The sequence below is a fragment of the Canis lupus genome, chromosome 21, assembly GCF_003254725.2.
Source record: "Canis lupus dingo isolate Sandy chromosome 21, ASM325472v2, whole genome shotgun sequence".
Lineage (NCBI taxonomy): Eukaryota > Metazoa > Chordata > Mammalia > Carnivora > Canidae > Canis > Canis lupus.
The window spans coordinates 42,402,578-42,430,390 of NC_064263.1; the positions used below are offsets into that span (position 1 = coordinate 42,402,578).

General features: G+C 46.5%; 1 protein-coding gene across 6 annotated transcripts in view; it reads left to right on the plus strand.

The window, feature by feature from the left end:
- The window catches only part of NAV2 (neuron navigator 2), a 722,151-nt gene that overhangs the window by 424,963 nt on the left and 269,375 nt on the right, over window positions 1–27,813 (plus strand). For all 6 annotated transcript variants that reach the window (XM_049099111.1, XM_025459747.3, XM_025459751.3 and 3 more), the window contains exon 2: window positions 17,839–17,956. In XM_049099111.1, coding sequence (XP_048955068.1) covers window positions 17,839–17,956 — 118 coding nt within the window. The remainder of the gene's footprint in view (window positions 1–17,838; window positions 17,957–27,813) is intronic.

Consider the following 27,813-nt stretch of genomic DNA (forward strand, 5'->3'; position numbering starts at 1 on the left):
TAATTGGAGTTCAATTTGCCAACATATAGCATAACACCCAGTGCTCATCCCGCCAAGTGCCCCCCTCAGTGCCCATCACCCTGTTACCCCATCCCTCCACCACCTCCCCTTCCATTACCCCTTGTTCATTTCCCAGAGTTAGGAGTCTCTTATGTTTTGTCACCCTCATTGATACTTTCACTCATTTTCTCTCCTTTCCCTTTATTCCTTTTCACTAATTTTTATATTCCCCAAATGAATGAGACCATATAATGTTTGTCCTTTTCCGATTGACTTACTTCACTCAGCATAATACCCTCCAGTTCCATCCACGTCGAAGCAAATGGTGGGTATTTGTCGTTTCTAATGGCTGAGGAATATTTCATTGCATACATAGACCACAGCTTCTTTATCCATCATCTGTCGGTGGACACCGAGGCTCCTTCCACAGTCTGGCTATTGTGGACATTGCTGCTATAAACATCGGGGTGCAGGTGTCCCGGCGTTTCACTGCATCTGTATCTTTGGGGTAAATCCCCAGCAGTGCAATTGCTGGGTCGTAGGGCAGATCTATTTTTAACTAAAGCCTGTATTTCTTAACCACCAGTGGCACAGCAGAGTCTGTGGCCTGCACTCTACCCATTGGGCTGTAGCTCTCTGACCATTTATGAGGATGTCAGACCTTCTACAGCACCCCTGGGCCTGGTGGCTTTGAGTGCCTAGGCCGCCTTTAGCCTTCATTGAGTACCTGTGCATGCTCACAGTGCTTCACATTTTTTCCTCCTTTGATGAGTAGACGTGTGGGTGAGGTTCTATTATCTCCATTTTGCAGATGAAGAATACCGAGCTTGAGTCTAAGTGATTTACCTGGACCTGTATACCTTAAAAGGAGAAGCCAGGGTATTAAAAGATCAACTGAGGCCTTTTAAACATCTTAGAATCGGACTGTGTCCAATCTAGCCGATGGAAAGGGTTCCACGGGAGCTTTACAAAATGAAAGACTTTTATAGGCAGAAGGGAGTGCGGTCAAGGGAGTTTATCAGGCAGGTTACTAACTAGTACTCACCAGGTGATTCCTGACTGGCTGGTTTAAGATGCCTTTCTGGGAGAGGCAAAACTGTAATTAAGTCTCAGTTTGGTGATGTGGGGCTTAGCATAAGTGACTCCGTTTGGGGGCCCATTGTCTTGTTTTCAACACGGGTTTGATCTGACTTCACGCTTGCAACCACTGGACAACATTTTTTCCTTGTCACAGAATACAGAGACGTTTATGGAAGTTATCCTTGATGTGCCAACCATAAACCTGCTTGGCGGTGGGAGGATAAGGAGACCTGCTGCTCCATTTACTTCCCAGGACCCCTTCCTAAGGTCTTCCACCTCCCTCTTTCTAAGTGAAACTACAGGAGGACCCCACCACCTTGCTTTTTTTGCTCTGCCTTCGATCACAGCCCCTCCTGCAGGAAAGGGGACTGTCCGCACCCAATGCTTGGGGTCCTCTCTGGGTGGCTTCTCCCAGGTAAATCAGGCTGCTCTATAATCTTCTCAAGAAACCTGACCCAGGGTTAATCCTTAAACGATCACCCACTACTCAGGCTTCCTGGGCAAGGGAGTATCCTCAAATCATCAACAAGCATGCACATGGTTTGTATCGGGAGTTGTAAATTGTAATAAGCAATCTACAGGTTACATAGCCACTCACCCGCAGTGGTCCAGGATTGGCCCTAAGAAACCCCAACCAAAACAACAGACCTTTTTAGCATTAAAAAAAAAAAAAATCAAAACTCTCTTGCTAGCTTGCCAGAGTGATTACATTAACTCACCTGTCTCTGGCCTTTAAAGCATCAGGATTCCACTGGAGATGTAAATGTTAGCTGGGAACAGTGACTCTCACCAGGCGGTCCCTGGCAGTGCTGCCTGCCTGGGACCTAGCAAGCCTGATGGAGCGGAAGGAGAGTGAGTGAGGAAGGTGAGTTTTGGGCACCTGGGTCAGGCTGAGATGGGTCAGGCCTGAAGTCTGGGAAGGGTGAGCAGGGCTGGCCGGTTGGGACATCTTCGGCAGCGGGGGTGGGGAGGTGGAGTCAGTGTGGGGAGCCAGGAAGAGCCAGGCAGCTGTGCACCATAAATGTTAGGGAAACCTTCGCCAAAAACCCAAGAGGCCTGTGTGGGAGGAGGGATGAGGCAGCCAAGAGAACCTTTCAGCCAGTATTCCTTGAGCAAGTGCCCCATGACAAGTTCCCCATTAGGTGCTGTAGTGGGACACCATGAACTCACCACTTACCCACTTGGCCCTGTGGATAAACCTCACTCCCTTTACCTGGAGTAACCTAACCTTGGCTGTGGCTCACTCTGTCCCATCCCTTCACCCACTGGGAGGCAGGACTTGGCATCTCTTGGCCTTCCTCGGAAGGATTCCACTCGCCCTAGAAAGCGCGGGTAAGAGCATAGATTTTATTGAAGATTTCAGAGGGGAGCGTTCAGATTGTGTACAGCTTCCTTAAATGCCTCCAGATTTTGCTTCCAGGGCTTCTTTCTCCTCCCACTCCACAGCATCTCTTACTTCCCGAGCTCCCAGGTTCCAGACCTCCTCTTCCTCTTCTTGAATTCCCTTTTTCTCATGCAAAGCATTTCAGCTCTGTCTCCACTCCCCTACATTTGCATCATCTGGCTGGTCATTCTGCATAACAAAGAAACCTCCTTGGGGGAGGGGGTGTGGGAGTAAGTAACATAATTTTTCCCAAGTCTCACCTGTGTATACCCAGTGGCATTTAACAATTGATTTTTCAAGGAAAAAAATCCTGATGCTTAGCCCTTGGGACTTCGGGGGTAATTCCTTCTACCAAGGCTGACTTTAATCTACCAACATGACCTTTCTGAATAGAGTTGGGGAGAGATGTACTATAGTACCCCATTATATCCTGTTTCCTTCATACAGAGCTAATAGGTAAAAATAACCTCAGGATCATAAACAACAGCAAAATGTCATGGAATAAACGATGAGTTTTGAGTAGTATCACCTTTAGAAAATTTGTTTTATATAATCTTTCAGAAACATATACAATTTTAGAAAGCCTGAATGACACAGAGCAGATCAGTGGGCTTTGCAACTGCAGTAAAGTGAGGGATAGATTATAAAGGGCTTCAAGAAAGTTCTTGGGCTTGGGAGAAATGCCTCTCACCTTGACTGCGGTGATGGTTTTATGGGTGTATGTAGGTTAGAACTCATCCACTTGTGCATTTCAAATATATGCAGGTTGTGGTACGTCAATTAAATCTCAGTAAACATGGAAAAGGAATTTTAATTAAACAATTTTAAATGTTTTTCAGACTGTTCATCTTTCTAAGTTAAGCTTAAAGGTACATAAGAGCTACATTTTGGCTTCATGCATTTTTAAAATACATGGCAAATCCCCCATTAGGTGCTGCAAAGGGATGAATTATTTGCCTGCATATTTATTTTTAGGAACACACATTGCTGTATATTTAGGGTTGGAGATAATATAAAAATAATTCCATTTCTATTGGCCTCATTTCCACTATAAATTTAGAATTGTATCAGATCACCACAGGTTCTTTTATCACCGATTCTGTAATTGTGGATAAAGTGGTCTTTAGGGATTCAGGATCACCCCATAAAAGAACACTGGAGGGAGATTAGGAATATCTACTCACACAGATCATATTACTCCTTTCAGAGACTATTTTGAATGATTTTAGGTCAATTTGGTAATGCGAAGTTGAACAACTGAAAAACCGCTCAACGATGAAAACCCAGTCTTTGTCTAATATTTTATTCTTTATTTAAACAAAACTAGTTCACCCATTCCCCCCATCCCCACCAATCCATTCTTTCTATGAGCTTATTTAAGATTCCACATATAGGAGAGATGATCTGGTATTTGTCTTTCTCTGACTTATTTTACTTAAGCATATTCCCTCCAGGCCCATCCATGTTATAACAAATGGCAAGATTTCATTCCTTTCAGTTGCTGAATAATACTCCTATGTGTGTATCTGTTTCTTTATCCATTTATCCAGTGATGAACCCTTAGTTCGCTTCCATATCTTGGCTATTGTAAATAATGCTGCAGTGGACATGAGGGCTCAGATATCATTTCAAGTTAGTGTTTTTGTTTTGTTCAGATAAATCCCCAGATGTGGAATTGCTGGACCATAGGGTCATTCTATTTTTAATTTTTCGAGGCACCTCCACACGGCTTTCCATAGGGGCTGCACCGATTTACATTCCCACCAACAGAGCATGAGGGTTCCCTTTTCTCCACATCCTCCCAAATCCTTGTTATTTCTTATGTTTTGATAAAAGTTCTCACAGGTGTGAGGTGAACTCTCATGGTGGTTTTGATTTGCATTCCCCTGACGCTTCATGATGATGAGGACCTTTTCGAGTACCTGTTGGCCATCTGTATGCTGTCTTTGGAAAAACGTCTGTTCAGACCTCCTGCCTAGTGTTTAATCAGATTCACTTTTTTGTTATTGAGTTGTAGGAGTTCCTAATAGATTGTGGATATTAGCCCCTTAATGAGATACATGATTTGTAAGCAAAAATTTTCTCCCATTCAGGGAGTTGCCTTTTTTTTTGTTGATGATTTTCTTTGTGCAGAAGCCTTTTAGTTTAATGCAGTCCACTTGTTTATTTTTTTAATCGAGGTGTAATTCACGTACAATATTAGTTTCGGGTGGACGACAGACAGTGATTCAGTATTTGTGTACATTGCAAAACCGTCACCACAGTAAGCCCAGGGATACAACAGCACGCAAAGTTAATACGCTATTACTGACTGTATCCCTCATGCTGTACCTTACCCCTCCTGACTTCTTTAAGTGGAAGTTTGTATTTCTTGATCCTCCTTCACCTGTTCACCCTCTTCCCCCTTTACCTCTGGCAACCACCAATCGTTTGTTTTTGCTTTTTTTTTGCCATTGCTTTTGGTGTCTGATTCTATAGATCATTGCCAAGACCTGTGGCAGGGAGCTGACCTCCTTGTTTTCTTCTAAGACTTTTATGGTTTCAGGTCTTACATTCAAGTCTTTAATCCATTTTGAGGTACTTTTTGGGTATGCTGTGCAGTGGTCCAGTTTCATTCGTTCGCATGCGGCTGTCAAATGTCAAATGTTTTTACGCGGATACCATACTGTTTTGATTACTCTAGCTTTGTGATACAGTTTGAAATCAGACTGAGTGATGCCTCCAGCTTTGTTCTTTCTCAAGACTGCCTTGGCTATTCAGGTTCTTGTGTGGCTCCATACAAATTTCAACATTGTTCTCTTTCTAAAGTGAAAAACATCATTGCAATTTTGACAGCGATGGCATTGAATGCGTATTGGGTAGTATGGACATCTTAATGGTGTCTTTCCAATCCATGAGCATGGAATATCTTTCCATTTGTGTCTCTTTCAATTTCTTAACATTTTATTTATTTAGAAAGAGCACTAGGGGCAGAGGAAGAGCAGAGGGGGAGGAAGAGGAAGGGCAAAAGAATCTCAAGTGGACTCCATGCCCAGCAGGGAACCTTGATGCGAGCTGGGTCCCACAACCCCGAGATCATGACCTGAGCCCAAACCAGGAGTCAGATGCTTAACTGACTGAGCCACCCGGGCGCCTCTCTCTTTCAACTTCTTTCACTAATGTCTTGTAGTTTTCAGTATACAGGTCTTTTTACCTTGGTGATTATGTTTATCCCAAGTATTTTGTTCTTTTTGATGCAATGGTAAATGGCATTGTTTTCCTTACAAGTAAGGGCTACCTTTAACAACCAGGTTGCAGAGTCCCCTAAAATTGAGCCATCAACTCTCCTGAGGCAGTGCGAGCCTACTGTAGGGGACCATTGTGTATTTTGTGTGTGTATGTTTGTATCTTGGGAAATAGCACTTAAACACCCACCATCAAGTGGGTCCTGCTTCTACGCTCCTGGAAATTGTCTCAGCAGAATGTCCCCTACCAGTTCTCATTCTGTACCTTGTGCTCTGACTGGTCTGAAAGATAGAGGAAACACCATGGTGATTTCATGGACTTTATAATCTAGGCAGTGAAGGGGAACAGATTTATTCACCCATTGCTTCTACCCATCTGTCCACTCCTCTCCCCATGTAATCATTCACCTATCCTTTCTCCCACCTACCCATCCATATGTCCACCCATCTGAACATTCACCCGTCTGTTCCTTTATTTTGCTTCCACTCACCCACCCATTTACCCTCATTAAGTCAATGCGTATTTGTTTATGAAGCCCCTGCTGTGCACCAGGCATTGTGCTAGTGTTTCAAAGATGTTAAAAAATTTGTTCTTTTAGAGTAGCCACGATAAAAATCGGATGCAAAGTGCTTTTGGATCCAAGAAGAAGGAAGCAGTAACTCTGTGTTAGGGGTGAAAAGTGGGTTGGGAATGGCCTTATAGGGGTTGACCCTTGGGCCGGGTTTTAAGACACCACCCCAGGCAGTGGGGTAGTGGTGGCACTGCTAGCAGAGAAGACTGTGCGCAAGGGTATAGGGCTCGGGGAGCCAGCACACAGGATGTGGGAAGTGTGAGGACCCCAGGATTTCCGAAAAGGGAGAGAAGGCTGGTGATCGGGTTTGGTTTCTGGGAGAAGGGGACATCCTCCCAAGTGGAGGGGATGAGGGAGGACACGTCAGAACAGTGAAACCTAACCCACCAGTGGGGACTGAAGGTTAATACAGCACGGAGCCTGTAGTGTGAGCCATGGACCAGGGGATCTGTAGTTGGGGGCATGCAGACAAGGCAGGAAAGAAAGAAACATTTTAAAGGTACCATGTGTGTGCCAGGCACTGTGCTAAGCACGTTAGAAACAGGTCAGTTCTCACAATAGGTACAATAGTCCTTTCAGTAGATAACAGATGAATAGCCCATTTTCCAGAAGTTGAAGCTGAGGCTCGGAGAGAAGTGGTTTGCCCATGGTCACAGAGCCCTGGTGTGCTCTGTGTCTAAACATTTTTGAGGTCTTCTATCCACTCGACCCTGTGAAGAGGAAACGGAGGTGTCAGAGATCACGCAGGACTCCGAGGTCTTGGGCCTGGTGGGGCCGAAACTCCTGGGGGAGTGGGGGTGGGATGGGGGTGCTGCACCTATTGAGCTGAGCTGAGGCCTTTGGTCTGGATGGGGTGGCTGGGAAACACCATCACTGGTACCCCTTTACCCGCAGTCTGCAGAGTGAAGGGGGTGCTGCGGAGGTTTGGAGGCGGATGGAGGCTACTATGTGAAAGGTGTGTTTACCAACAGCCTGGAGAGAGGCCCGAATTGTCACTCAGGTTGTCGTCCGTGCCTTAGGTGTAGCTGCCGTGCCAGGCATCGCTGAAAAGCTCTCGTGGAGTTTTGGGATGTTTGGTGTCAAAAAGGGTGTTTGTGTCAGTGGCCCCTGCCTCCGGGAAGGGCCTGATTCCCCTCCTAGCCATAGCGGAAGCACACATGTAGTTAGTAGCTAACGCACATAGGGAGAGAAAATACTCGAGAACTTTCAGGTGGGCTCAGACCTTTGGTTTTCTTGGGGCCACCAGACCTGTGGTTGAATGTGGTTCTGGTCCTGCTCCGAAGTCTGCAGTGGGTGAGAGGAAGTATTGCAGGGGGGTGCCCGCTTTGGTTCTGAAGCACCCAGGAAGCATTCCAGCCCCGATCCTTAGGTGGCCTTGCTTGACTTTCCAGGGAGGACAGAGGGAGACTCGGATACACATTTTGCTGTTGTGAGAGGTGCTGTGGGGCTGGGCCTCCTGGGTCGAGTGGAGTGTCCCCTTCTATTAGCTGTGTGACTTAACCTTGTAGAGCTTGTGTTTTCCAGTGTGTGATGTGGAGATGGTCATTCATTTATTCAATAAATATACTTAGGAAGCACCTACTATGTGCTAGACACTCCGCTAGATGTTCGGGGAAATGAGGTGAGGAGAACAGATAAGAATTCCTGTCCTCTGGGATCTCCCACTCCAGTGGGGAGAGATTGTAGATGAGATCACAGGGATGAGACACTTGGCACCCAGCAGGCCCTCAACACAAACACACACCCCCTCTGGATAGGAGGAAGTGAAGGGGACAGTGCTGTGTGTCCCGAGAAGTGTGGTGCGGAACATCGCCTGGTCCAGGAGAACAGAGGGGCAAGGAAGGGGGCTGTAGGCATTCCTCCATGGAGTGGGATAAGCAGGAACCTGTGTGCTCATCCTTGAGATCTCACCAGTCCATCCCAGCTTGTTCACCACCAGCCTGGTTTATTTTTCTGAAGGCACAGTTTCAAAACCTCTGGTGTTGCTGTGCACGCCCACCTGTGGCTGGCCGGTGCTTCTGACAGACAATGCCACCGTTGTATGGCTGTGGGCCTGTTCCCAGGCCTAGCCCTTGGATCTGCTGCGCAGAGTCCCGGGCCAACCTTGCCCGGCTCCAGACCAGAAGAACTGGGGCACCTAACCTCCTGAGCATTGCCCGATGCACAGACAGCCATGCAGTGGTAACTCGTGTTCTATTGGCATTTCAGTTTTTACCGTAGTGATGCTGCTGTGAAATCATGTTTGCTTTGTGCTTGGGTGACATGGGGAGGTGTCAGCTCCCCCTTAGAGCTGCGAGTCCTGAGTGAGAAGCGGCCAGCTCTGTTTCCAGGGGCAGGAGACGGTGACACTGTAATGGCCATGATGCAATCAGCCTTGCCCTCTTGCTGCTTTTCCCACACTGCCAGGACCGTTGACCTTCTGTGAATTGTGGTTCCTGTGTGGACCTCTCTGTAGCAGCAGAGGTCTAGCATTCCTAGGAGCCAGAGTCACTGCTTTTAAACCCTGCATATATTTCGGGTGACATTGGAAGAGTCATTTCAGCTCGCCTAGCCTCAACTTTTTCACCTGTGGAGTGGGGGAAATTATATCTTGCTCACAAGCCAGTGGGGCACTACAGGAGTCCATTGTTTGCAAAGTGCTCACGTTGTGGGTGATGGTCTTCAGGGTAATTGGGATCCTGGCCAGCACTCTTACGATGTGCCAGGCATTGTTAGACCCTCTCATTTCCATCTCAGAATAACCTGAATAGGTGGTTGATCCATTTTACAAAGGAGGAAATTTAGCTCAGATAGTTTAAGTCACTTGCCTAGGATTATTCTGCTGGGAAGTGGTCAAGGCGTGGCTGGAACTAAGGCAGGTTGACTCTAGAAGTTGTTCTTTTACTTGATTCGTCGTAGACATTTGACTGATGGGAGTTGCTGTCCTACACAAGACTACAGCATGAGCAGAAACCAGTGCAGGTGGGTGCTCAGACAGTGTTGGCTTAATGCGTCCAGGGGTGCATGTGGCTCCTAAGCAACTGAGCTTGACTTGCTAGTCAGAGCTCAAGTAGGAGTAAAGATGGTGCCAGGATATGAAGGAAGGTGGAAATCCTGAGTGATGAAATCCAGCAGTGGGCTCCTCCCTCCCAACGCTCCTATCTTCTGGCTCCAGAGAGGGATGCATACAAATAAGTTCATGTGACCCACGTTACAAGAGGTATGTTGAGAGTTGAGCTGGCAGGACCATTCTGCAATGTGCTCGGGTAGGGAATGGAAAACCCAGGCACGTCTCACTCAGTGCTCCCAGAACCCAGCTTTTTTTTTAAAGCATCCTTACTGGTCTGGAGACTGGCCAAAAAGCCTTCCCTTCTGAACCTTGGAGCAGCTCACAGGTGTGCCACAGAATCCTTCTACTCCTGTGTATCTGTCGGAGAAGTCTCTTTGGGATTCTTGCATGAACAGTAACTTTATATTCCATTTTAAAGGATTCTGGATCTTTTAAGGAAGGTTCAACAGGCCCTGAAGGCATCCTTATATGCATCAAAACACTATTATTCATAGTAATTCTGTGGGCCTTCAAGAAGAAGTAAAATTAGATTAATTTAAAAAGCACGGATCATAATAACCCATGTGGGAAAAATTCCCAATGGAATAGCTAAATATGTATGGCTTTCCGAAATATAAACTCTCAGCAATCTAGAATGACTTATTCCCCTCAAACTTGGCCAAGTGTTCATTAATTTGAATACTAATAACCACCCCTTATTTCATTCCATGTGCCAGACACTGGGCTAACCACTTACATACGTGCTCTCATTTAGTTCATAAAGCAACCCCGTACATCACGGCTGCACAAGTGAGGGACACGGATGCTCGGCGGGGGCATGACTCACCAAGGCCACCCAGCTGGTAAGAGGCAGAGCCAGATCCCTGCCCTGGTCCGTGCCAGCTCCTGGGACTGTAGACACACTGCCCTTGTGATGACTGCAGTTGATGGAAAATCCACAAATGACCTGTGTAATGCATCAGATGGCAAAGATGGGGGTGGAAGGAGAGTCCTTGCCCTTCAGGGTGGGCATCTGGTGGGCACCAAGGACGCTGAGCAGAACTGGACTCTTCTGCAGGAAAACCAGGGAGCGGGGCTGGTGGCCTGGCTGGGCCCCTGCTCTGCTGTGTGATCTTGAGAAAAAAAGATTGAGTTCTCTGTGCTCCACCCCTTTCTCTAATGTGTAGGGACCATTTGAAATGGGTCCATTTCACCCATTGGAGCTTTTCTAGGCAGTGGTTTTATTTATTTTTTTATTTTTTATTTTTATTTTTTATTTTTTTTAAAATTTTTATTTATTTATGATAGTCACACACACACAGAGAGAGAGAGGCAGAGACATAGGCAGAGGGAGAAGCAGGCTCCATGCACCGGGAGCCCGACGTGGGATTCGATCCCGGGTCTCCAGGATCGCGCCCTGGGCCAAAGGGAGGCGCTAAACCACTGTGCCACCCAGGGATCCCAAGGCAGTGGTTTTAAATGAAAGCAGGCATCTACATTGAGAGAGGGGAAGTGGGGGGAAAAGCCGGCAGCTACTTTGACAAAGCCCATGACCCATCCCAAGCGGCCAAAGGGTTCCGTGGACCTGTGGCTACACCTGTGGAGTTGGTGCCGTGCTCCTTGCAAGATGCTGGAGATGTGCAGTGACTGTGTTGCCAGCTTTGCCCTTGGTGCATTTTGGTTTTCTTCAAATTGCTAGTAATCGAACAGTCCTTCCTTGCGGTATTCAGGTACTGAGGGACGTTCCATCTGGTGCAGTATCATGTTTATTATTTTATTATTTTTATTTTTTAAGATTTTATTTATTTATTCATGAGAGACACACACAGAGAGGCAGAGACACAGGCAGAGGGAGAAGCAGGCTCCATGCAGGGAGCCCGACGGGGGACTCATTCCCGGGTCTCCAGGATCACGCCCTGGGCTGAAGGCAGGTGCTAAACCGCTGTGCCACCGGGGCTGCCCCAGTATCATGTTAGACTTCAGAGCCATCAGAACTAAGTCGCGTGCGTCACCACATACCGCCTAGTCGTGGAAATACTGCGGCCGACGTCTGGAGCCAGACCCCCTGGGTGGAGGCCCGACGGTGGTTCCTTTCTGATGGACTGCACACTGCCTCTGATGCTGCATGACTGGTGTGCTCTAACCTCCACGCTGGCACTTCCGTGTCCAAGGGGTACATTTTATTCTCTTCCTCCTGGAAAGGCTACCCTCGTGCCATCCGCCGCCTTCGGGGGCCATCAGGCTGTCCGGCAGGTTGGTCTGGGTCTACAGCTCCGTGGCTAATGGTACCGACTTTTGGTGTGTTGCTCTGTGAAGTTGTTCTTGGGTTTCCTAGAGGGCTTCCCCCACCCCTTCACTGAGGGCTAATTGCAGTATAAATTTAGCAACAGTCTTCTTCCCGTTGATGTAACACAGTGCAATTATTATTGGTTTTCTTGTTACAGCTAATAATCAGGTTTTTTTTTTACTTCAATTGATCTGTCAAAAGTCTCCCTCTTTGATTCCAGCCTCTGCGATACAGAGTGATGTGGAGTTCTAAGCAAACAAATGACGCAGCCCTTGAAAATCTGTCAGGGGTAATAAGTGAATCAAAACGAATTTGCTCATCAGCTGTCACTGCCTTCCTTCCCCCTTTTATCTCTTCAGGCCTCTGACAGCAGCTTTTGGAGTGCTGGCTCCCCTGTTGCAGGGGGTTGGGGGGGGCAGACAGTGAGATGAAGGAAGCAGAGCGGAAAAGGCTCCTCAGATACTGGTGTGAAGTTATTCTAGAACTTTGGCCCTGGAGGTGAGACTGGTCGTTGTATTCTTTCCTACTGTGCAATTTTTTATCTTTCCTTTCCTTTTTTTTTTTTTTTTAAGATTTTATTTATTCATGAGAGACACACACACAGAGAGAGAGAGAGTGGCAGAGACACAGGCAGAGGGAGAAGCAGGCTCCATGCGGGGAGCCCAATACGGGACTCGATCCCAGGACCCTGGGATCACGCAGGGTCCTGAGCAAAAGGCAGACTCTCAACCACTGAGCCCTCCAGGCGCCTGGAGTTCTTTTTCTTGTCTGTTGCTACTAAGAAGCTCAGAACAAGGATCAGTGGGTGTCAGGGTAGGAGCATCAGCAACCTCAAGCCTCAAGAACTTGGGGGGATGGTGAGGCTCTGGAGCAATGGATTCTAGAAACCAGAAAACTGGACAGGAAGATCTGCATGCTTTAGCCCTTGCTTAGAATCTTGGAAATGCACACTGCTGCATTTTTGCAAGTTGCCTGCTCTGATGGAGTCCCTGATTACAGATATTGTGAGTTGATTTTCCAAGGATGCCTCCCGAAAGATTGGCACTCACTGCATGAGCCACTGAAAGAGCAAGTGAGAAAGATGGGGCTGAATTATGCCCAGGCTTAGCATAGCCTCTGAAAACAGATCCTCCCAATAAATGCAGGTGTTTTCTCATGACTTCTTTAAGAAGTCGAGAGGAGAGGGGAGGGGAAACTCCAGATAGTTAATGATTCTCGTTGGATGGGTCCTGATTAATGAGCTTGGGCCATGGAGTGATTTATTTTCTCTGTCCCTTCCTCTTTGAATCAATAAGGAGATTTGAGATTCCAGTGTGAGGATTTGCTGACAGCCTCCATTATTATTTATCTCAAATGTTATCAGTTTCCCAGAGATTTGCCCTCTTGCTCTCTGTTCAGCTCAACCTGGCAACTGCATCCTTCCCTGTGGCCCAGTGTCCCTACCTGGGGAGGTGCTACTGAGCAGCAAGGACGGGTGGGACCTGGTCTCCACCCACATCTGGTGGGAAGAGTGGGAAGGTGGTGGCAGTGTGCACGGTATCTGCAATCTCTGCATCACGGGCAGCTCAGGATACACTTGGGAAATCCAGAGTGACTTGGTGGAGGGACTGATCTAGGAGTGGAGCCTTGGTGAGTGACCCCAGGTGGAGGGACTCAGGCAGGCAAGGTGGCATGAATTCAGAGGTGGGCAAGTGCAAGGTTGAGTCTTCCTGAAGGCAATCTCGATTATTGCTCCTGAGCATTTGGTACGGTAGGCCTGTTATCTCATTCCGTCCTCCCAACAGACTGGCAGGTCTTTTCTGTAAAGAGCCGGATAGTAAATATTTGGAGCTTTGTGGGCCAAAAGCTCTCTGTCACAACTACTCAGCTGTGCTCCTGTGGCAGGAAAGCAGCTAAAGATGACAAGTGAGTGTGGCTGTGTTCCAACAGAGCTTCGTTTACAAAAACATATGGTCAACGGATTGGGCCTGGGTCACGGGTTACCAGTCTGTTTTATTATGCATTTGATATAATCCCCATTTTATGGAAGGTAAGACTGAGATACAGAAAGGTTCATAGAAACTTGCTTGTCCAGAGCCGAGAGCCAACTTGACATGGTCGTTTCCAAAGCCCATCCTCTTAGCCTCCACGTACACTATCTTCCCCCATGAGGGTTGGACACGGTCTGGGGAAGAGTGGGTGGATTAGACTGCCGTGAATCGCAGTGTAAAAAGTCTGACTTTAATTCAGTGGAAAGTGTGGAGCCGTTGATGATTTTTTGAGCAAGTGATAGGATTAGAGCTGTGCTCTGGGGAGACTAAGTTGGCAGTCGTGTGTAGGTAGGCTGAAGTTGAAGGAAGGGCTCTTTTTTTAAATAGTTTGGCGTTAAATAAATAAATAAATAAATAAATAAATAAATAAAATCAATAGTTTGGAGTAGGGAAGTTCAGTTCTTTGGCGAAGCCATTTCTGACCCCAGTAGAACTTTAAACAGATGCCCACAGGGCCTTACCATGGCTCCAAGGTGTGTGTATGTGTGTCCGTGCGTGTACGTACGAGTATTTATTGAAAGAAGGTTGCTTAACGTTCGTTTCCTTTGGATTGTGTGGACACAGAGAGGACTGGTTTTAGAGAGTAGATCTATTTTGAAATACCTTTAACCTCCAGGAGGACAATGAGCAGGGGTACCAGCATCTCCTTCCACTCAGTAGTGTCCTTATCCATGATCCCCTTCTCCCCTCAGCTGATGGTCTTGGAGCAGGTGGCTGTAAGCTTTGGAATGTTTTCACAGTCCCTGAGACATAGCTTGTGGGATCCCTGCAGGGCTTGAGGGCATTGTGGGTGCCTCTCCTAGCAAGGAAAGGAAACCTTGCTCTTTGAACCAGCCTGGCAAGTTTCTGACCTGCCTTTCTTTGTCTACCATAGTTTGTGATTCCAAAAGGCGGGTGCTTGACTCCTGAAATTATACCTTGTGAAGGAGAAAGAGAGTGAGTCCTTGAGTCATTTATGTCCTGGAGGTCCAAGGTAGAGGCTGGGCTGGTTTTGTTATGCCCCATTTTATAATGCATAGTATAATCATTACAAATCTGTAATTATTTTATTTACTGAACACTTAGCATGTGGTGCATTCTGTGTTCTTTATATATATGAGCTCATTTTATTTTCATAATAGCCCGATGATGTAGGTAGTATTATCCACATCGTACAAACAAAAACACTGGGCCAAAAAGTACAGAGGTAAATGGCATCATGACAGCTAAGATTTAAAGCAAGTGTGTTGATTCCAAAGCTCCCTTCTTTACCATCTCACTCCACTGTCTCCACCTCCTAACCCCCATTGTGGGTTAGGCTCGGGGCTTCTAAGTCTTCCCAACCACCTTTTGAAGTAGGCCTTATTATGCCCATTTTACAGCTGAATAAAGTGAAACTCAGAAAAGTTATGTAATTTGCCCAAGGGCATTGAGGCAGCAAGGGATAGAACTAGGTTTTGGGTTTTTACTTATTTTTAAATTCTTTCAGTAAGAACATAACTGAATAGAAGAATGAGCCTAGGATAGGAGGGTGTCCTGGAGAAAGTAACTGATTTGAGTAACATTGGTATTTGTATTCAGAGAAGCAGCAGAGTGGGACATCTGAGGGATTCTAGAGTCAGCCCGAGTTCAAATCCTGGCTCTGCCACTTACTTATGGTCTTGGACAAGTGGCTTTACCTCTCTACATTTCAAATTTCTCCTCTGAAAAACAGACACGCTAGTAGTATCTACCTCATAGAATGAGGATTAAATGAATACATGTGAAATGTTTATACCAGTGTCTGGCACGTAGTAGGCACTCTATGTTGGATATTAAGTTTCTACTCTGTATAAGGCCCTTTTTTCCAAAAAAATTTTTTTAAAGATTTTATTTATTTGAGGAGAGATGGTGGCGGGGGAAGAGTAGAGGGAGAGGGACAAGCAGACTCTGTGCTGAATGCGGAGCCCTACCTTGATGTGGGCCTTGATACCCACAACCCTGAGATCTTGATGTGAGCTGAAATCAAGAGTCAGATGCTCAACCGACTGAGCCACCCAGGTCCCCTTTTCTTTTCCAAATGTTTCATCACTCAGTCCTCATAATAAGGGACAAGTAGATGTTATTGATCCCAATTTCACAGATAAGAAAACCTAGCCTCAGCAAAGTTAAATAGCTTGGCCGAGGTCCTACATCCACTCATCCACAGATACGTATCGCGGACTAATGTGTTAATGCTGTAGGCACCTTGGATACATCACAGAACAAAACAGGTCTAAATCCCTACCCCGTGGAACCTCCAGAACTGGGACTTGAACCCAAGTCTGCCTTTTTTCCTTTTAATGTTTTTTTTTTCTCTTCCTTTTATAACAATTCAATAATCATTGCCATTTAGGATTGGCCATTTAATGACCAAAATGGTGCCCCACTTCCTCAGCTTTCTCAGTACTTACAAAATTGAAAATGATGGTGCTTTGCTAGACTTTTGATCTCTGACAACTTGGGAATCCTAGGGAAGGAAAGTAACATGGATTTCAGGATTAGATACCTTGGACTCAGCTGGGAAATAGACCCATCCTGCGGTGTGCCTCTTCGGCAGTGGGTCTCTACAGTGGAAGACCGAGAATGAGGTGTGGATGAAGCCTCCGGGACGGGGGGCAGTGTCTATTCTCAGCTCTTGATGAAGTGGAAAGTGCAGCCCACCTTGACCCGATGAGGCTCTCGCCATCCCAGGTGGAATAGCCAGGGGTGCTGCCTCCCAGAAGGGTCCTACTCCGCGAGGCCAGCCCCTGGCCTGCTGTCCCCATTCTGTGATCCCTGGCGGCGGGCGGGGGTGGGGGGTAGCGCCCCTTGTGTGAGATTACTCTGGGCTTGTCGGAAGGACAGAGTGGAGGAGGGCCCGGATGAGGGTAGGCCTCCCACTGCTCTGGGAGTCACACACAAGGTCTCAGAGCAGGCCTGCTGGAGAGAAACGATCACCTCCATCATTTTGGTGGAGACATCGTATGCGTTAGTATATGAACTTCTTGCTACTAGTTTGTGGAAAGTCGAGGTGGCGTGTTCCCTTAGAGCCGTCATTTGTTCCTATCACTGTAGGGGTGGGGAGAGGTGCTGATGTGTAGGGCCTGCACGTCCCTCCGCAGACTCACAAACCTGTCCTAGAACCTAGCACTCACAGTCGATGAGGCTTCTAATTCTGTTTGTGTTTTGGCTTATTTCAGTTAGGGAGAAAGTTTCCAGGTGAGTTTTCTTGTGCATCACTATAGGCCTGTTTTGAAAGTAAAAGATCCTCTTGTGCGGACAGAGAGGAGCAGGTCTGTGACAGAGGAGCACATCCGGTGTCCCCTAAAGGGATCTGCTCTCCTGATCCCACAGGTGGCCCAGCCTCTGCCTTTCAGGCTGCTGTCCACACCCATGCTGTGTTTTTGTTTTGTTTTAAGATTTTTATTTATTTATTCATGAGAGGCACAGAGGGAGAGGCAGAGACATGGGCAGAGGGAGAAGCAGGCTCCTTTCAGGGAACCTGTTGTGGGACTCGATCCCAGGACCCCGGGATCACGCCCCAAGCCCACTGAGCCACACAGGTGCCCCCCATGCTGTGTTTAAATATGTTGGAATTTGCCGGGTTTTTAAAATTCTTAATAGTCCTAGAATCCCAACAGTGAAAATGATGCTTTTAAATTAAACAGATTACATTTGAGCTGATTGCGAGGTCATCAATAACGCCACTCACACACGAGTAATTGAAGGGCTCTGTGTTGGTGAACTTGGCTTCTTTACAAGGGACCCAGGCCCCTGAGAGCTCCGCTAGCTCAATAGCCCTCCTTACCCTGAAATGGCCCATTAAAAGAGGCCTGTTGGGTGGTAACCTCCCCATACGTTTTCTCAATAAAGAGAAAAAGATGGGAAGGGGTGGGGTGGTGGCAGCAGCGGGCTGGGGGAGGCTCCTCTTGCATTTCGAGCCACAGCCTCTCAAAGCCGTCTGGAGCAGGCTGTTTAGTTCTGTGTCCCCGTCCCATTCAGGCCTTTGCATGCTTTGAAGCTTTCTTTAGCTTTTCCCTGCGTCTTGATGGCAGATCTCTCAATAGGCAAAAGCCCAGCCTGGGGAGCTGAATGGTCCCTCTGCACCGGGCTCTGCATGTTAATGGCACTGGCTGGCCCAGGACAGTGCGCTGGCGGGACGGGGGTGACTGCACAGCCCCCCGCGGCTGCCTCCGACACAGAGCCAGGGTCTGAGTCTGTTCCTAAAGTTGCCTGTTTGCTTTTCTTTTGCAGATCTACACGGACTGGGCCAATCATTATTTAGCCAAATCAGGCCACAAACGCCTCATCAAGGACCTCCAGCAAGATGTGACGGACGGCGTCCTCCTGGCTCAGATTATCCAGGTTGTGGGTAAGAGTGGGTTTGACTCTGGGATCGAGGAGTTACAGTGGAGACCCAGAAGGGGACGGGGCTGGACACAGGGCCTGGAACCCCGAAATCTCCCAGGAGGATACAGCGTTTCTGTTGCATGTGATGACGGTTTATTTGATAATGTCCCGTGCTTGGGGAGCATGGGTACCAGCTTGCTTTTCCTGGTAAGAGGACCCTCTTGATGCTCTCAGCAGAAGGGTTAGAGGGAAGTCTGAGGAGGGCTCTCTGCCCCTTTCTTGCCTCCTGTCTTTCTGGCTCTCCTTTCCCCCGTCTGATGTTACATTTTTTTTGTGGATTACTTTGGAAATATTTACCAAAAACAAACCAAAAAAATGTACCACAGGAGTGGTTTAGTCCTGCCAACTCTAACTGGGTCCGAGAAATCAAAGGATCAAACTTCACAGAGGGTCGGCTCTGGTTTTAACACTGGGGGAAGGGATTTGGGGGCCGTGTGCCGGGAAGAGTGGGTTCATCCCGGGAAGGCAGGTGGGCACAGGCTGGACACAGCTCTGCCTTGAGCCTTAAGACTTAAGGGAAGCGTCCCCCGCAGCCCTGCCCGAGAGCTCAGACAGAGGAGGCAGGAGGTCAATTAGATGGCATTAGGCTGATTGTTGTCGCTGGCAGCTATGGTGGCGGCCTCACGCCAAAGGAAAAGGCACAAGGACAGAAGCCCCAGCCCCTTGGGTGTGCGTTATTGTGGGAAAGTTATTTATCTTTCAAGTCGGAAAAAAGTGGCTTTTTAGAGTTGTAGCCTCGCTCACATCTGTGGAGATTGTACCTGAAAACACAGGCAAGTTGAGTTGGCCTTAGCTGGAAACTTTTGGACTGCCGCTGCCACTCAGATCCAGGTATCCCTGCTGTCCTAAGATTGATTTCTGAAGATAGGCTTGTGCTGGCTCCCCTTCTTTGTCTTTCTGTCCACCCTGTGTTAGTTGTCTGTTGCTGTATAAGTCATTGCCACAGACTTAGCATGTACGTATTATCTCATAGCTTCTGGGTGTCCGACGTGCAGGCATGGCTTAGCTGGTGTCTCTGCAAGGCTGCAGTTAGGATGTTGGCTCGGCTGAGTCCTCACGTGGAGGCTTGACTGGGGAAGGGGCCGGGTTCACTCTGCGTTGGCAGATTCATTTCCTTGCTATTGTAGGAGGTGGTGAGCCCTGACTTCTCACTGACTATTGGCTGGAGGTCTTAGCTCTTAGAAGCCCCTCTCTGCTCCTTGCCATGTGGATCTTCCAGTGTAGTTGCTTTGATTGAGCAGCAAGGGAGAAAGTTTCTAGAACGAATCGGCTAGCAAGTTGTCATCTTCTGCTGTGTAACATGACTGGGGGGGTACCATCCCATCGCCTTTGCCACATGTTGTTGGTTACAAGCAAATCCTTGGATCCATCATACTCAACGGGGCTGGGGGTGGTGGTGGTGGTACAAGGGCTTAGAATCAACCAGGAGGATCGTTGGGGGTGACCTAGAAGTCTGTCTGCTATACTTCCTTTTCCTCCTCTTCCTCTTTCTACTTTTTTTTTTTTCTCCAGCTCTTCTCAGGATGGAAGTTTTTAGAACTTTCATGGTTCTAGAAACCATGGCTGACACCCAATGTTACATTGGTTTCAGGTGTACAACATAGTGATGCACCATTTCTATCCACGATGCTTTGCTCACTACAAGTATAGCTGCCATCTGTCACCATGAAGCGCTATTACAGCATCATTGGCTTAACTCCCTGTGCTGTGCCTTTCATCTCCATGACTTAACCATTCTGAAACTGGAAGCCTGTGTCTCCCACTCCCTTTCACCCATTTTGCCTACTCCCCCCTACCCCCTTCCTCTTCCTACGTAGACATCTTGGACTAGAACCTATTTCTCTTCCTCCTACTCTTTATCACTCTCACCAGTCTTTTGCAAATTTCTCTCCATTTCCTCAACATCCCTATGAAGTAGGTGACACTTGCCCCATTTTATACCCATAGAAGCTGAGGTTCAGCGAATCTCAGTAGCTCAATATCACACAATTAGTCTGCAAGGGGATTCTGACCTGGGTTAGTTTGCTTCTAAAGCCTCTGTTCTTTGCCCTGCTTTATTATACCCCCTCTCAAACCAGAGTCACGGAACTCAGTACAAGGATCTGCCCCCCGTCACTTTAGTTCAGTAGCCATTTGTGGAGCACTGACTATGTGCCAGCATTGTGCTCCAAGCTAGGAATAAAGAGATAAGTGTGCAAGGCCTGTGACCTTGGACGAAGGAGTAGCATCTTCTTAGTGAGGTCTTCATAGAAGAGAGGACTTGCACTTGGGCTGAGTTTTGATCTCCACATCAGCAGTGTCACGTTAGGTACTACTATCACTGAATCTTGGGGCTGTGCAGTATTTCTACCAGGACCTTCTCAGGTTTCAGCACCAGGGACAAGAGAGAAAGTGGGAAAGGATGGAACCGAGAGGCCTTGCTCTCATCCCTGCTTCATTGTTCCCAACCGTGGGACCTCAGAGTCCTTTTCCTCTGCTCCCCCTGTTTCTCTGTCTTTAAAATGGGCACAGCCTGGTATTTGTGGCAGTCTTAGGAAATGGAAGGTAGGTAGCAAACATGACATGTATTTGGAATCTAAAGTGTTCTCAGATAGCACTTGGTAGCCACCTCCTAGAAAGGTACGAGTACGAGGATGACAGGGCCTTGATATCCATGTTAGGGGGTATCATGATAGATTCATTATGTCTGTCATGGGCTCAAAATAAATGAACTTTGCATGTATGCCATGAATTTACTATGCACAGTGCTACAGAATGTAGCCAGCACAGTTTTTATCCTTGCTCAGGATGATGTTATCCTGAATCTGTTTGGATGACATGAACCTCCCTAGATGACAGTGGCCTTGCTGGGCCTGAGCTACTGGACTGATCTCAGGGCCTCAAGTTAGAACCAGTGCCTGGCTACCAGTGCCAGTGCCTGAGGCCCCAGCTTGCTCTCCCTTAGCCCTCTGAGAGAGGCTGGGGAATCTAGTAATAGAATAAGACCAGGGATCCCTGGGTGGTGCAGCGGTTTAGCGCCTGCCTTTGGCCCAGGGCACGATCCTGGAGACCCAGGATCGAGTCCCACGTTGGGCTCCCAGTGCATGGAGCCTGCTTCTCCCTCTGCCTATGTCTCTGCCTCTCTCTCTCTCTCTCTCTCTCTCTCTGTGTGACTATCATAAATAAATTTTAAAAAATTAAAAAAAAAAGAATTAAAAAAAAAAAAAGAATAAGACCAGATGTTAGCACCTGTCTCTGTCCTTGACTGTGCTGGGCTCACACCCTCTGCTCTGGCTGTGGAGAAAAGAGACCCAGAAAATGAGGGCTGAAAAGGTAGCGACACGTAGGAATCCTGCACAACTACTTCTCTAGATTGTTTCTCAGCCCATTCAGAGCATTTAGAGTATCTTGTGAAGACACATCTCTTGGTGAGGGAGAGAGAGCAGCATTTTCTGACCAAGCTGTTGAACTATTGACCGATTGTACGTTTTGCTTTGAAGCCCGTGCTTTCTCCCACACGTGTCCTTTAAAATAAAACCTAAAAAGATACATTTGTATGTGTACATGTGTTTGACATATACATATACATGTGTATGTGCCTCTATTGGTCTATCTAAAATTTTCCAAGAATTGGAGTCCACCATGTGCGGGACAGAATTTTAGTGTTGCAATTGTTCTTTGGCTGACGAGCCCCCATTCATCTGGAAAAGACCACATCTTTCCTAGCTCCCCCCACTGCAGCGCTGGAGGGACCCTCCTCTGTCATTCCACTGGCTTCTGTATGAACCCTGGGTCTGAGTTGTCTTTCTTTTTTGGCATATAACACTTAGCATGGTGGTTGGTGAGCAATGATGTTCGAGAAAAATCTGCAAGCCTGGTTGGATTGTTTCCGACAGGTGGCCTACTGGATTTTCCCCTTCTCAGCAGTTAGTATTTCCTGAACATGCATCTAAACTGGATGCCACACTCTTCTCCTTTCCAGGATTCTGTTGCAGGTCTCAACTCAAAGGTTTGGAAAGGACCTCTAAAAGCCCCAACCTGATGCATGCATTTCTTTTATGAAGAGTAGTCAATAGACTGTTAAATACTTCCCGTGATGGGCAGCTTACTGCTTCTCTAGTTAGCTATTTCTAATGATGGGGAGTTGGAATCCTCCCGAAGCTTTCCTTTCACTAGGTCAAAAATCTGCCCCTACCTCCTTGGTAGTATCTCCCGATGAGTACTCCTTCTGCCCTCCGTGGCGACAAAGAATGACCATAATCTGAGACCACAAGAGCTTCAAAATTGAGGAAAGTTGTAGATCATAACTCTGGAATAAAATAGGAATCTACAAGTCTGCACCGACAGCTACATCCCTCAGTGGAGAAGAAAGAACTCCACTGTATTGGAGAACACAGACTGACAAATGGAGAGGGAGTTGCAACCATGACGGTGAAGATCAGTTACGGCGAGAAGCAATGGATGCTGACATCTGGAGGAGAGAGTTTGAGGAGCAAGCTATTTGCATGGCCTCAAAGTGTCTCTTCACTGATTGCTTATTAGTTGCAAGGGGGGAAGTGTATCTGCATGAGGGAGAATCATGTCATGACCAGGAGATCAAAATTCTGTCACTGGCAAGGGGTAAATGGGTATCGTGCTTGCTGATGTGTGATACCCGAGAAGAACATAACATCGCTTATGCTGAATTCCAGGCAGGGAACGAAAACCTGAAACTAATCATGAAGAATTATAGACAAATTCAAATCGTGGAACATTCTATTTAAAAACAAAAACAAAAGAAAAAAAAAAAAAACAACTGGCCTGTATTGTTCAAAAATGTCAGCTCTCTGAAAGACCAAGGCTGAGAAATTGTTCCAGAATAGAGGAGATTAAAGAGATGTGACAACTAAATGTACTACAAGATCCTGGACTGGATCCTATGTCAGGGAATAAAATGCTGCAAAGGACATTTTTGAGTCTATTGCCAAAATTGGGATTATATCAATGTTAAGTTTTTTTGAATTTTATAATTGTAACCAGGGGATAATTTTCTTGTTCTTCATAAATGCATACTAAATCTAAGGGATAAAGGACGTGATCTATGTAGTCCACATGAAAATGATTCAGAAAAAAAAAATCTGTATACCTATACAGAGATGGGGGGAGAAAAAGAGAAAGGATAGTGTGTGGGAATCCTCTGTATTATTCCTGGGGCTTTTCTGTCCATTTGAAGGTTTTTTTTTTTTTTTAAGGTTTTATTTATATATTTTAGGGAGAGTGAGCATGTGAGCCCAGGAGAAGGGTAGAGGGAGAGACAGAGTCTCAAGCAGACTCCTCACCAAGCACGGAGCCTGACATGGGGCCCAATCTCATGACTCCGAGATCAGGACCTGAGCCAAAATCAAGAGTCGGGTGCCTAACTGACTAAGCCACTCAGGCACCCCCGTATGAAGTTATTTCAAAGTAGTTAACATATCTAAATGAAGGCCCCTTGAAACTTGCAGTCAGGGAGATTGTCCCTTTTGAGGGGACCATTCCTTTTGAGTCCTGGGAGAAATGTAGCACATCCTGATTGAGGACCAGTGGTGCTGTGAGACCATAAAAGCCTGATTCTAGGAGGTAGAATCAAGGAAGGGCTCCTTGAGGAATGTATTTACCTTCAAGCCAAGACCTGAAACTTGCAGTTGGCTAGGTGAAGCAGTCAGGAGGGCATTCCTGGCAGAGAAAATAGCGTGCAGAGAGGCTGGGAGGCTAGAGAGCCAAAGGGTCAACAAGGCAACATGAGACCAGGCTACCAGACACAGGGCAGTGGATTATGGGCTTTGCCTAAGCGTGAAGGCTAGTGGCTGAAGAGTTGACTTTTCACGTCGGGCAGTGCCATGATCAGATGTGTGGCTTGAAGGCAAGCCTTCAGTGGTTAGAGCACAGACACTGATCCTGAGTCTTCAGCTACCCGAGATAGATCAATTCTAGAGTCCATCTGTCTGTCCCAGGATTTGGGCTTCTCAGATGGTGGCATGTTGTGGGGCCCACACTCTTCTACCATTGCCTTCTGCCTGTGAGGCAGAAACGGACCTCTTGCCTTTCATGACCGAGGGTCCGGTCTCCATCGAACCTCTTATTAGTGTGATTATCTCCCTGAGTCATGAGCTGCCCGAAGCCGGCAGTTGCCTGCCAGCCCATCACAGTGCCATTGCCATGAGTTATTAGAAAGGTTTACGAGGCCAGGATAAACAGCATGAATCAAGAGGGAGAGACAGGCCTCCCTCCTCCTGCTTACATTGCTGTCACTCAGGGAGAGTGCCAGAAGGGGTTGGAGGGAGAGAAGGGGTGGGAGGCAGGGAGGAAAGGATAGAGAGAGAAAGGAGGGAAACAGAATGAACAAAAGAGGATTGAGGAGGAGCAAGGACAGAAGATAGGGGAAGAGCTTTCCTATTAGAAGTGAAGAGAGCTGATAACAGCTCCTTTTCCACCACCATGTGGGCTGCCTCTGATCAGCCGGGAATTCAGACCCAGGACTGTGCCCTTTTCCATTGATGACCTACTACCATTGTGCACCTTTGGGTAAGTCCTCTGCCCTTCTGGGCATCCAGTTTCTCTCTCTTCCTGTTGGCAGGGCTGCCGACTGCCCCAGGCATAGATGCATGGGCTGGTGAAATGCTCTCAACCCTTTCCTTTGGAAAGCAGTGAGCTTGGTGCCACTCTTCTTACTTAAAAAGCTTTCCGATTACTAACTTGTCACCTTGTGTGCAGGCAGGTTACTGTATTCGTGTGCTGAGAATGTCTTGAGCATGCTGGAATAAATAAATTAGCCCTGGCACTTAGGGATGCCAGTTTTAATCATAGTTGAGGACTTCAGGGACAAATGCCTCTGCTTCTTCGGTTATCTGCTTTTGGGTTGCAGCCAAAGACCCCCTACGACAAGTTAATAAATTCGGTTCAGAAGACCAAGCTCTTCTTCCTTCTTATCAACAGAATCAGAGCTGCTGTTACTGCTCTAAGTATTTATGACAGCCATAGAAATTCTTGAGAATTTAAGCAAAGGAGAAGTATTTAAGTTACATGAAACTGGAAACTAGGAGGTTCAAGATTTGTTTTGCATTTTTATTAAGCATGTGAGTTTGGGTTTGAGCATTTGATTTATCTCTTCCTGTATATCTTTAGGGTAGTCATCCATAGGCTCCACTCCATTGGCTTATTTTGAATGTTGTAAAATGGCATGAAGCTTATAGGAGCTGAGATATTTGAATTCAGGTGGTACCTGACTGTAGTTTAGGTGACTGACCGTGAAAAGGAAGTAGAGTAGTAATTAGTAATTAGTATTAGTAATTAGTCCAAGCCCTTTGGGTTTTTTTTTTATCCAGATGGTATATAAAGAATCTTTAAAATGATTTCTTAGGATCACAGTTCCATCCTTCACTTTAATGAGCATTAATGACCTAATGCTGAATTGGGTATTGATTGAAATCTGATGACTTATGACTTTGGCCATCATGAGTATCCAGTTGGAAGATACCTTGAATGGCCTGAATTCTCAAAAGCCACATATTTATTCTCCAGTGTTCTATATCAAAACCCAAGGTCTGAGTGCAGGCCTGATATAATTTCCCTTGAAGAAGTGCCATTTGTCAAGGATCTTTTTTTTTTCCTCCAACTTAAGTATGTATGTGTATATTGACAAGTGAAAGGACAACTGCCTCAAAATAGACATAAAACTTTGATTCTTTGAAATGTTCAGAATACTCATTCCTTAGTTCCTCTCAAAAAATATTTGAGTGGCTACTGTGTGTGAGGCGCTATCACCAGCTCTGGGGTTACAGTGGGAAAGAGCAAGTGATAGAACGTGTTCTGCTGGAGTTTACGCACTAGTGATCTGTTCCGGGTGATCGTAATTTTGGCATTCTCTAGCGAACTAAAGAACAAATATCTGAGATTCATCCCATCCATGGGACATTTCTTAACATGTTTTTTAAAGGCTCTATGGGGGATCCCTGGGTGGCGCAGCGGTTTGGCGCCTGCCTTTGGCCCAGGGCGTGATCCTGGAGACCCGGGATTGAATCCCACGTCGGGCTCCCGGTGCATGGAGCCTGCTTCTCCCTCTGCCTGTGTCTCTGCCTCTCTCTCTCTCTCTCTGTGACTATCATAAATAAATAAAAATTGAAAAAAAAAAATAAAGGCTCTATGGTACCTCTTTTGGGAGTAAGGGAAGCAGGTGGAAAAAGCTTCCTCAAATGTCTGTCCTAGTGTGCTTAAGAGTCGAATCTCTGAAGATTGGTATCTTCAGAGGTGGAGCATAAGACTCAGTATCTATTATTCTGCACAAATTCTAAAGGTGTAGGTTAGACTGACTATATACTAACTGGACTGACTCATGGTGATTAGATTTATTTATTTATTTATTTATTTATTTATTTATTTATTTATTTATTTATTTATTTATTTTTACATAAAAAAAATTAAGTTCAATTTGCCAACATATAGTGGTGATTTTAAAGATTTTCTTACCCCTAGCTTGCTGTCTTATTTCTCCCTTCTCTCTCAAGGTAGAAACACTAGAGAAAAAAGAAGCCCCATTGAGGTAATGGTGAGCTATATGTAGAGTCAGGTGTTATAAAATGGAGGCTTGGACACTTTGATTCTGTTATCCTTTTCAGATAGTTTTTAATATCTTTTCATGGAAGTTTTTGGCATCGTATTTGTTAAAATCTGGTGTAATAGTTTTTTTTTTTTTTAATTCAGTTTTATAAGCATTTCTTGAGCCCTGAGGACACAGATGTGAAAACCAAAATCTCCATGTCTGCCAGGCCGTGAACAGCATAGGTGGGGGAGATGAGAAAAGGAGTTACACCTTAGATGATTTTTTTTTTCTTTTCACCTTAGATGATTAAGAGCAAAGCAGAGATAGGTACACCTGTGCTGAGTGAAGAGAGACCTGCAGGTGTTTCTCCACCTGGGTCAGTGGGGGTGGGGGGGTGGAAGGACAGCAGACAGGGAAGGAAGCTTATGAAGGCTTCACAGAGTGGGACACCTGGGTGGCTTCGTGGTTGAGCGTCTGCCTGCAGCCCAGGGTGTGATCCCAGGTAGTATTAGCTCCACCTTGTAGATGAAGAAACTGTAGCCCAGAGAGGTTGAGTGACACGGTGAAGATCACACAGCTAAGAAGCTGTAGAGCTGAGATTCAAACTGGGGTGTCTTTGCCTCCAAAGGCAGTGCCCTGACCTCTACATATATTGCCTTTTTGTGGTGCTGCTGTGGCAAACTCAACCCCTCCACCCCCCAGAGATAACTTAGGCTGTTATCTTACAGGGATTCCCCGATACTTTACCGTGAGAACCTTTGCCCCTTGTCACTGGTATTGATTTCTAGTTAATTCAACAAAACCTTTTTTTCCCACCTCTCTAAGGAGCTAGGTGAGATTATGACTCCCAAGAGTGTGTTTCAGAGCTAACTTGGACTTACTCTGTGGCTTTGGATAAGCCATTTTTAAATCTCACTCTTTCGGGATGCCTGGGGGGCTCAGTGGTTGAGTGTCTGCCTTCAGCTCAGGGCATGACCCTGGAGACCCGGGATGGAGTCCCACATTGGGGTCCCTGCAGGGAGCCTGCTTCTCCCTCTGCCTGTGTCTCTGCCTCTCTCTGTGTGTCTCTTGTGAATAAATAAAATCTTAAAAAAAACCTCACTCTCTTATTTTCTCTGTGTGCTGCCACTTTGGGAATAAGATTATTATTCATCCTATTGGCATTAAGCAATATTAGCATTTCTGGCTAAAGATGAGGTGAGACGGCCAACAGACACATGAAGTGGTGCTCTACTCATCAGGGAAATGCAAATCAAAACCACAGTGAAATCACTTCACACCTG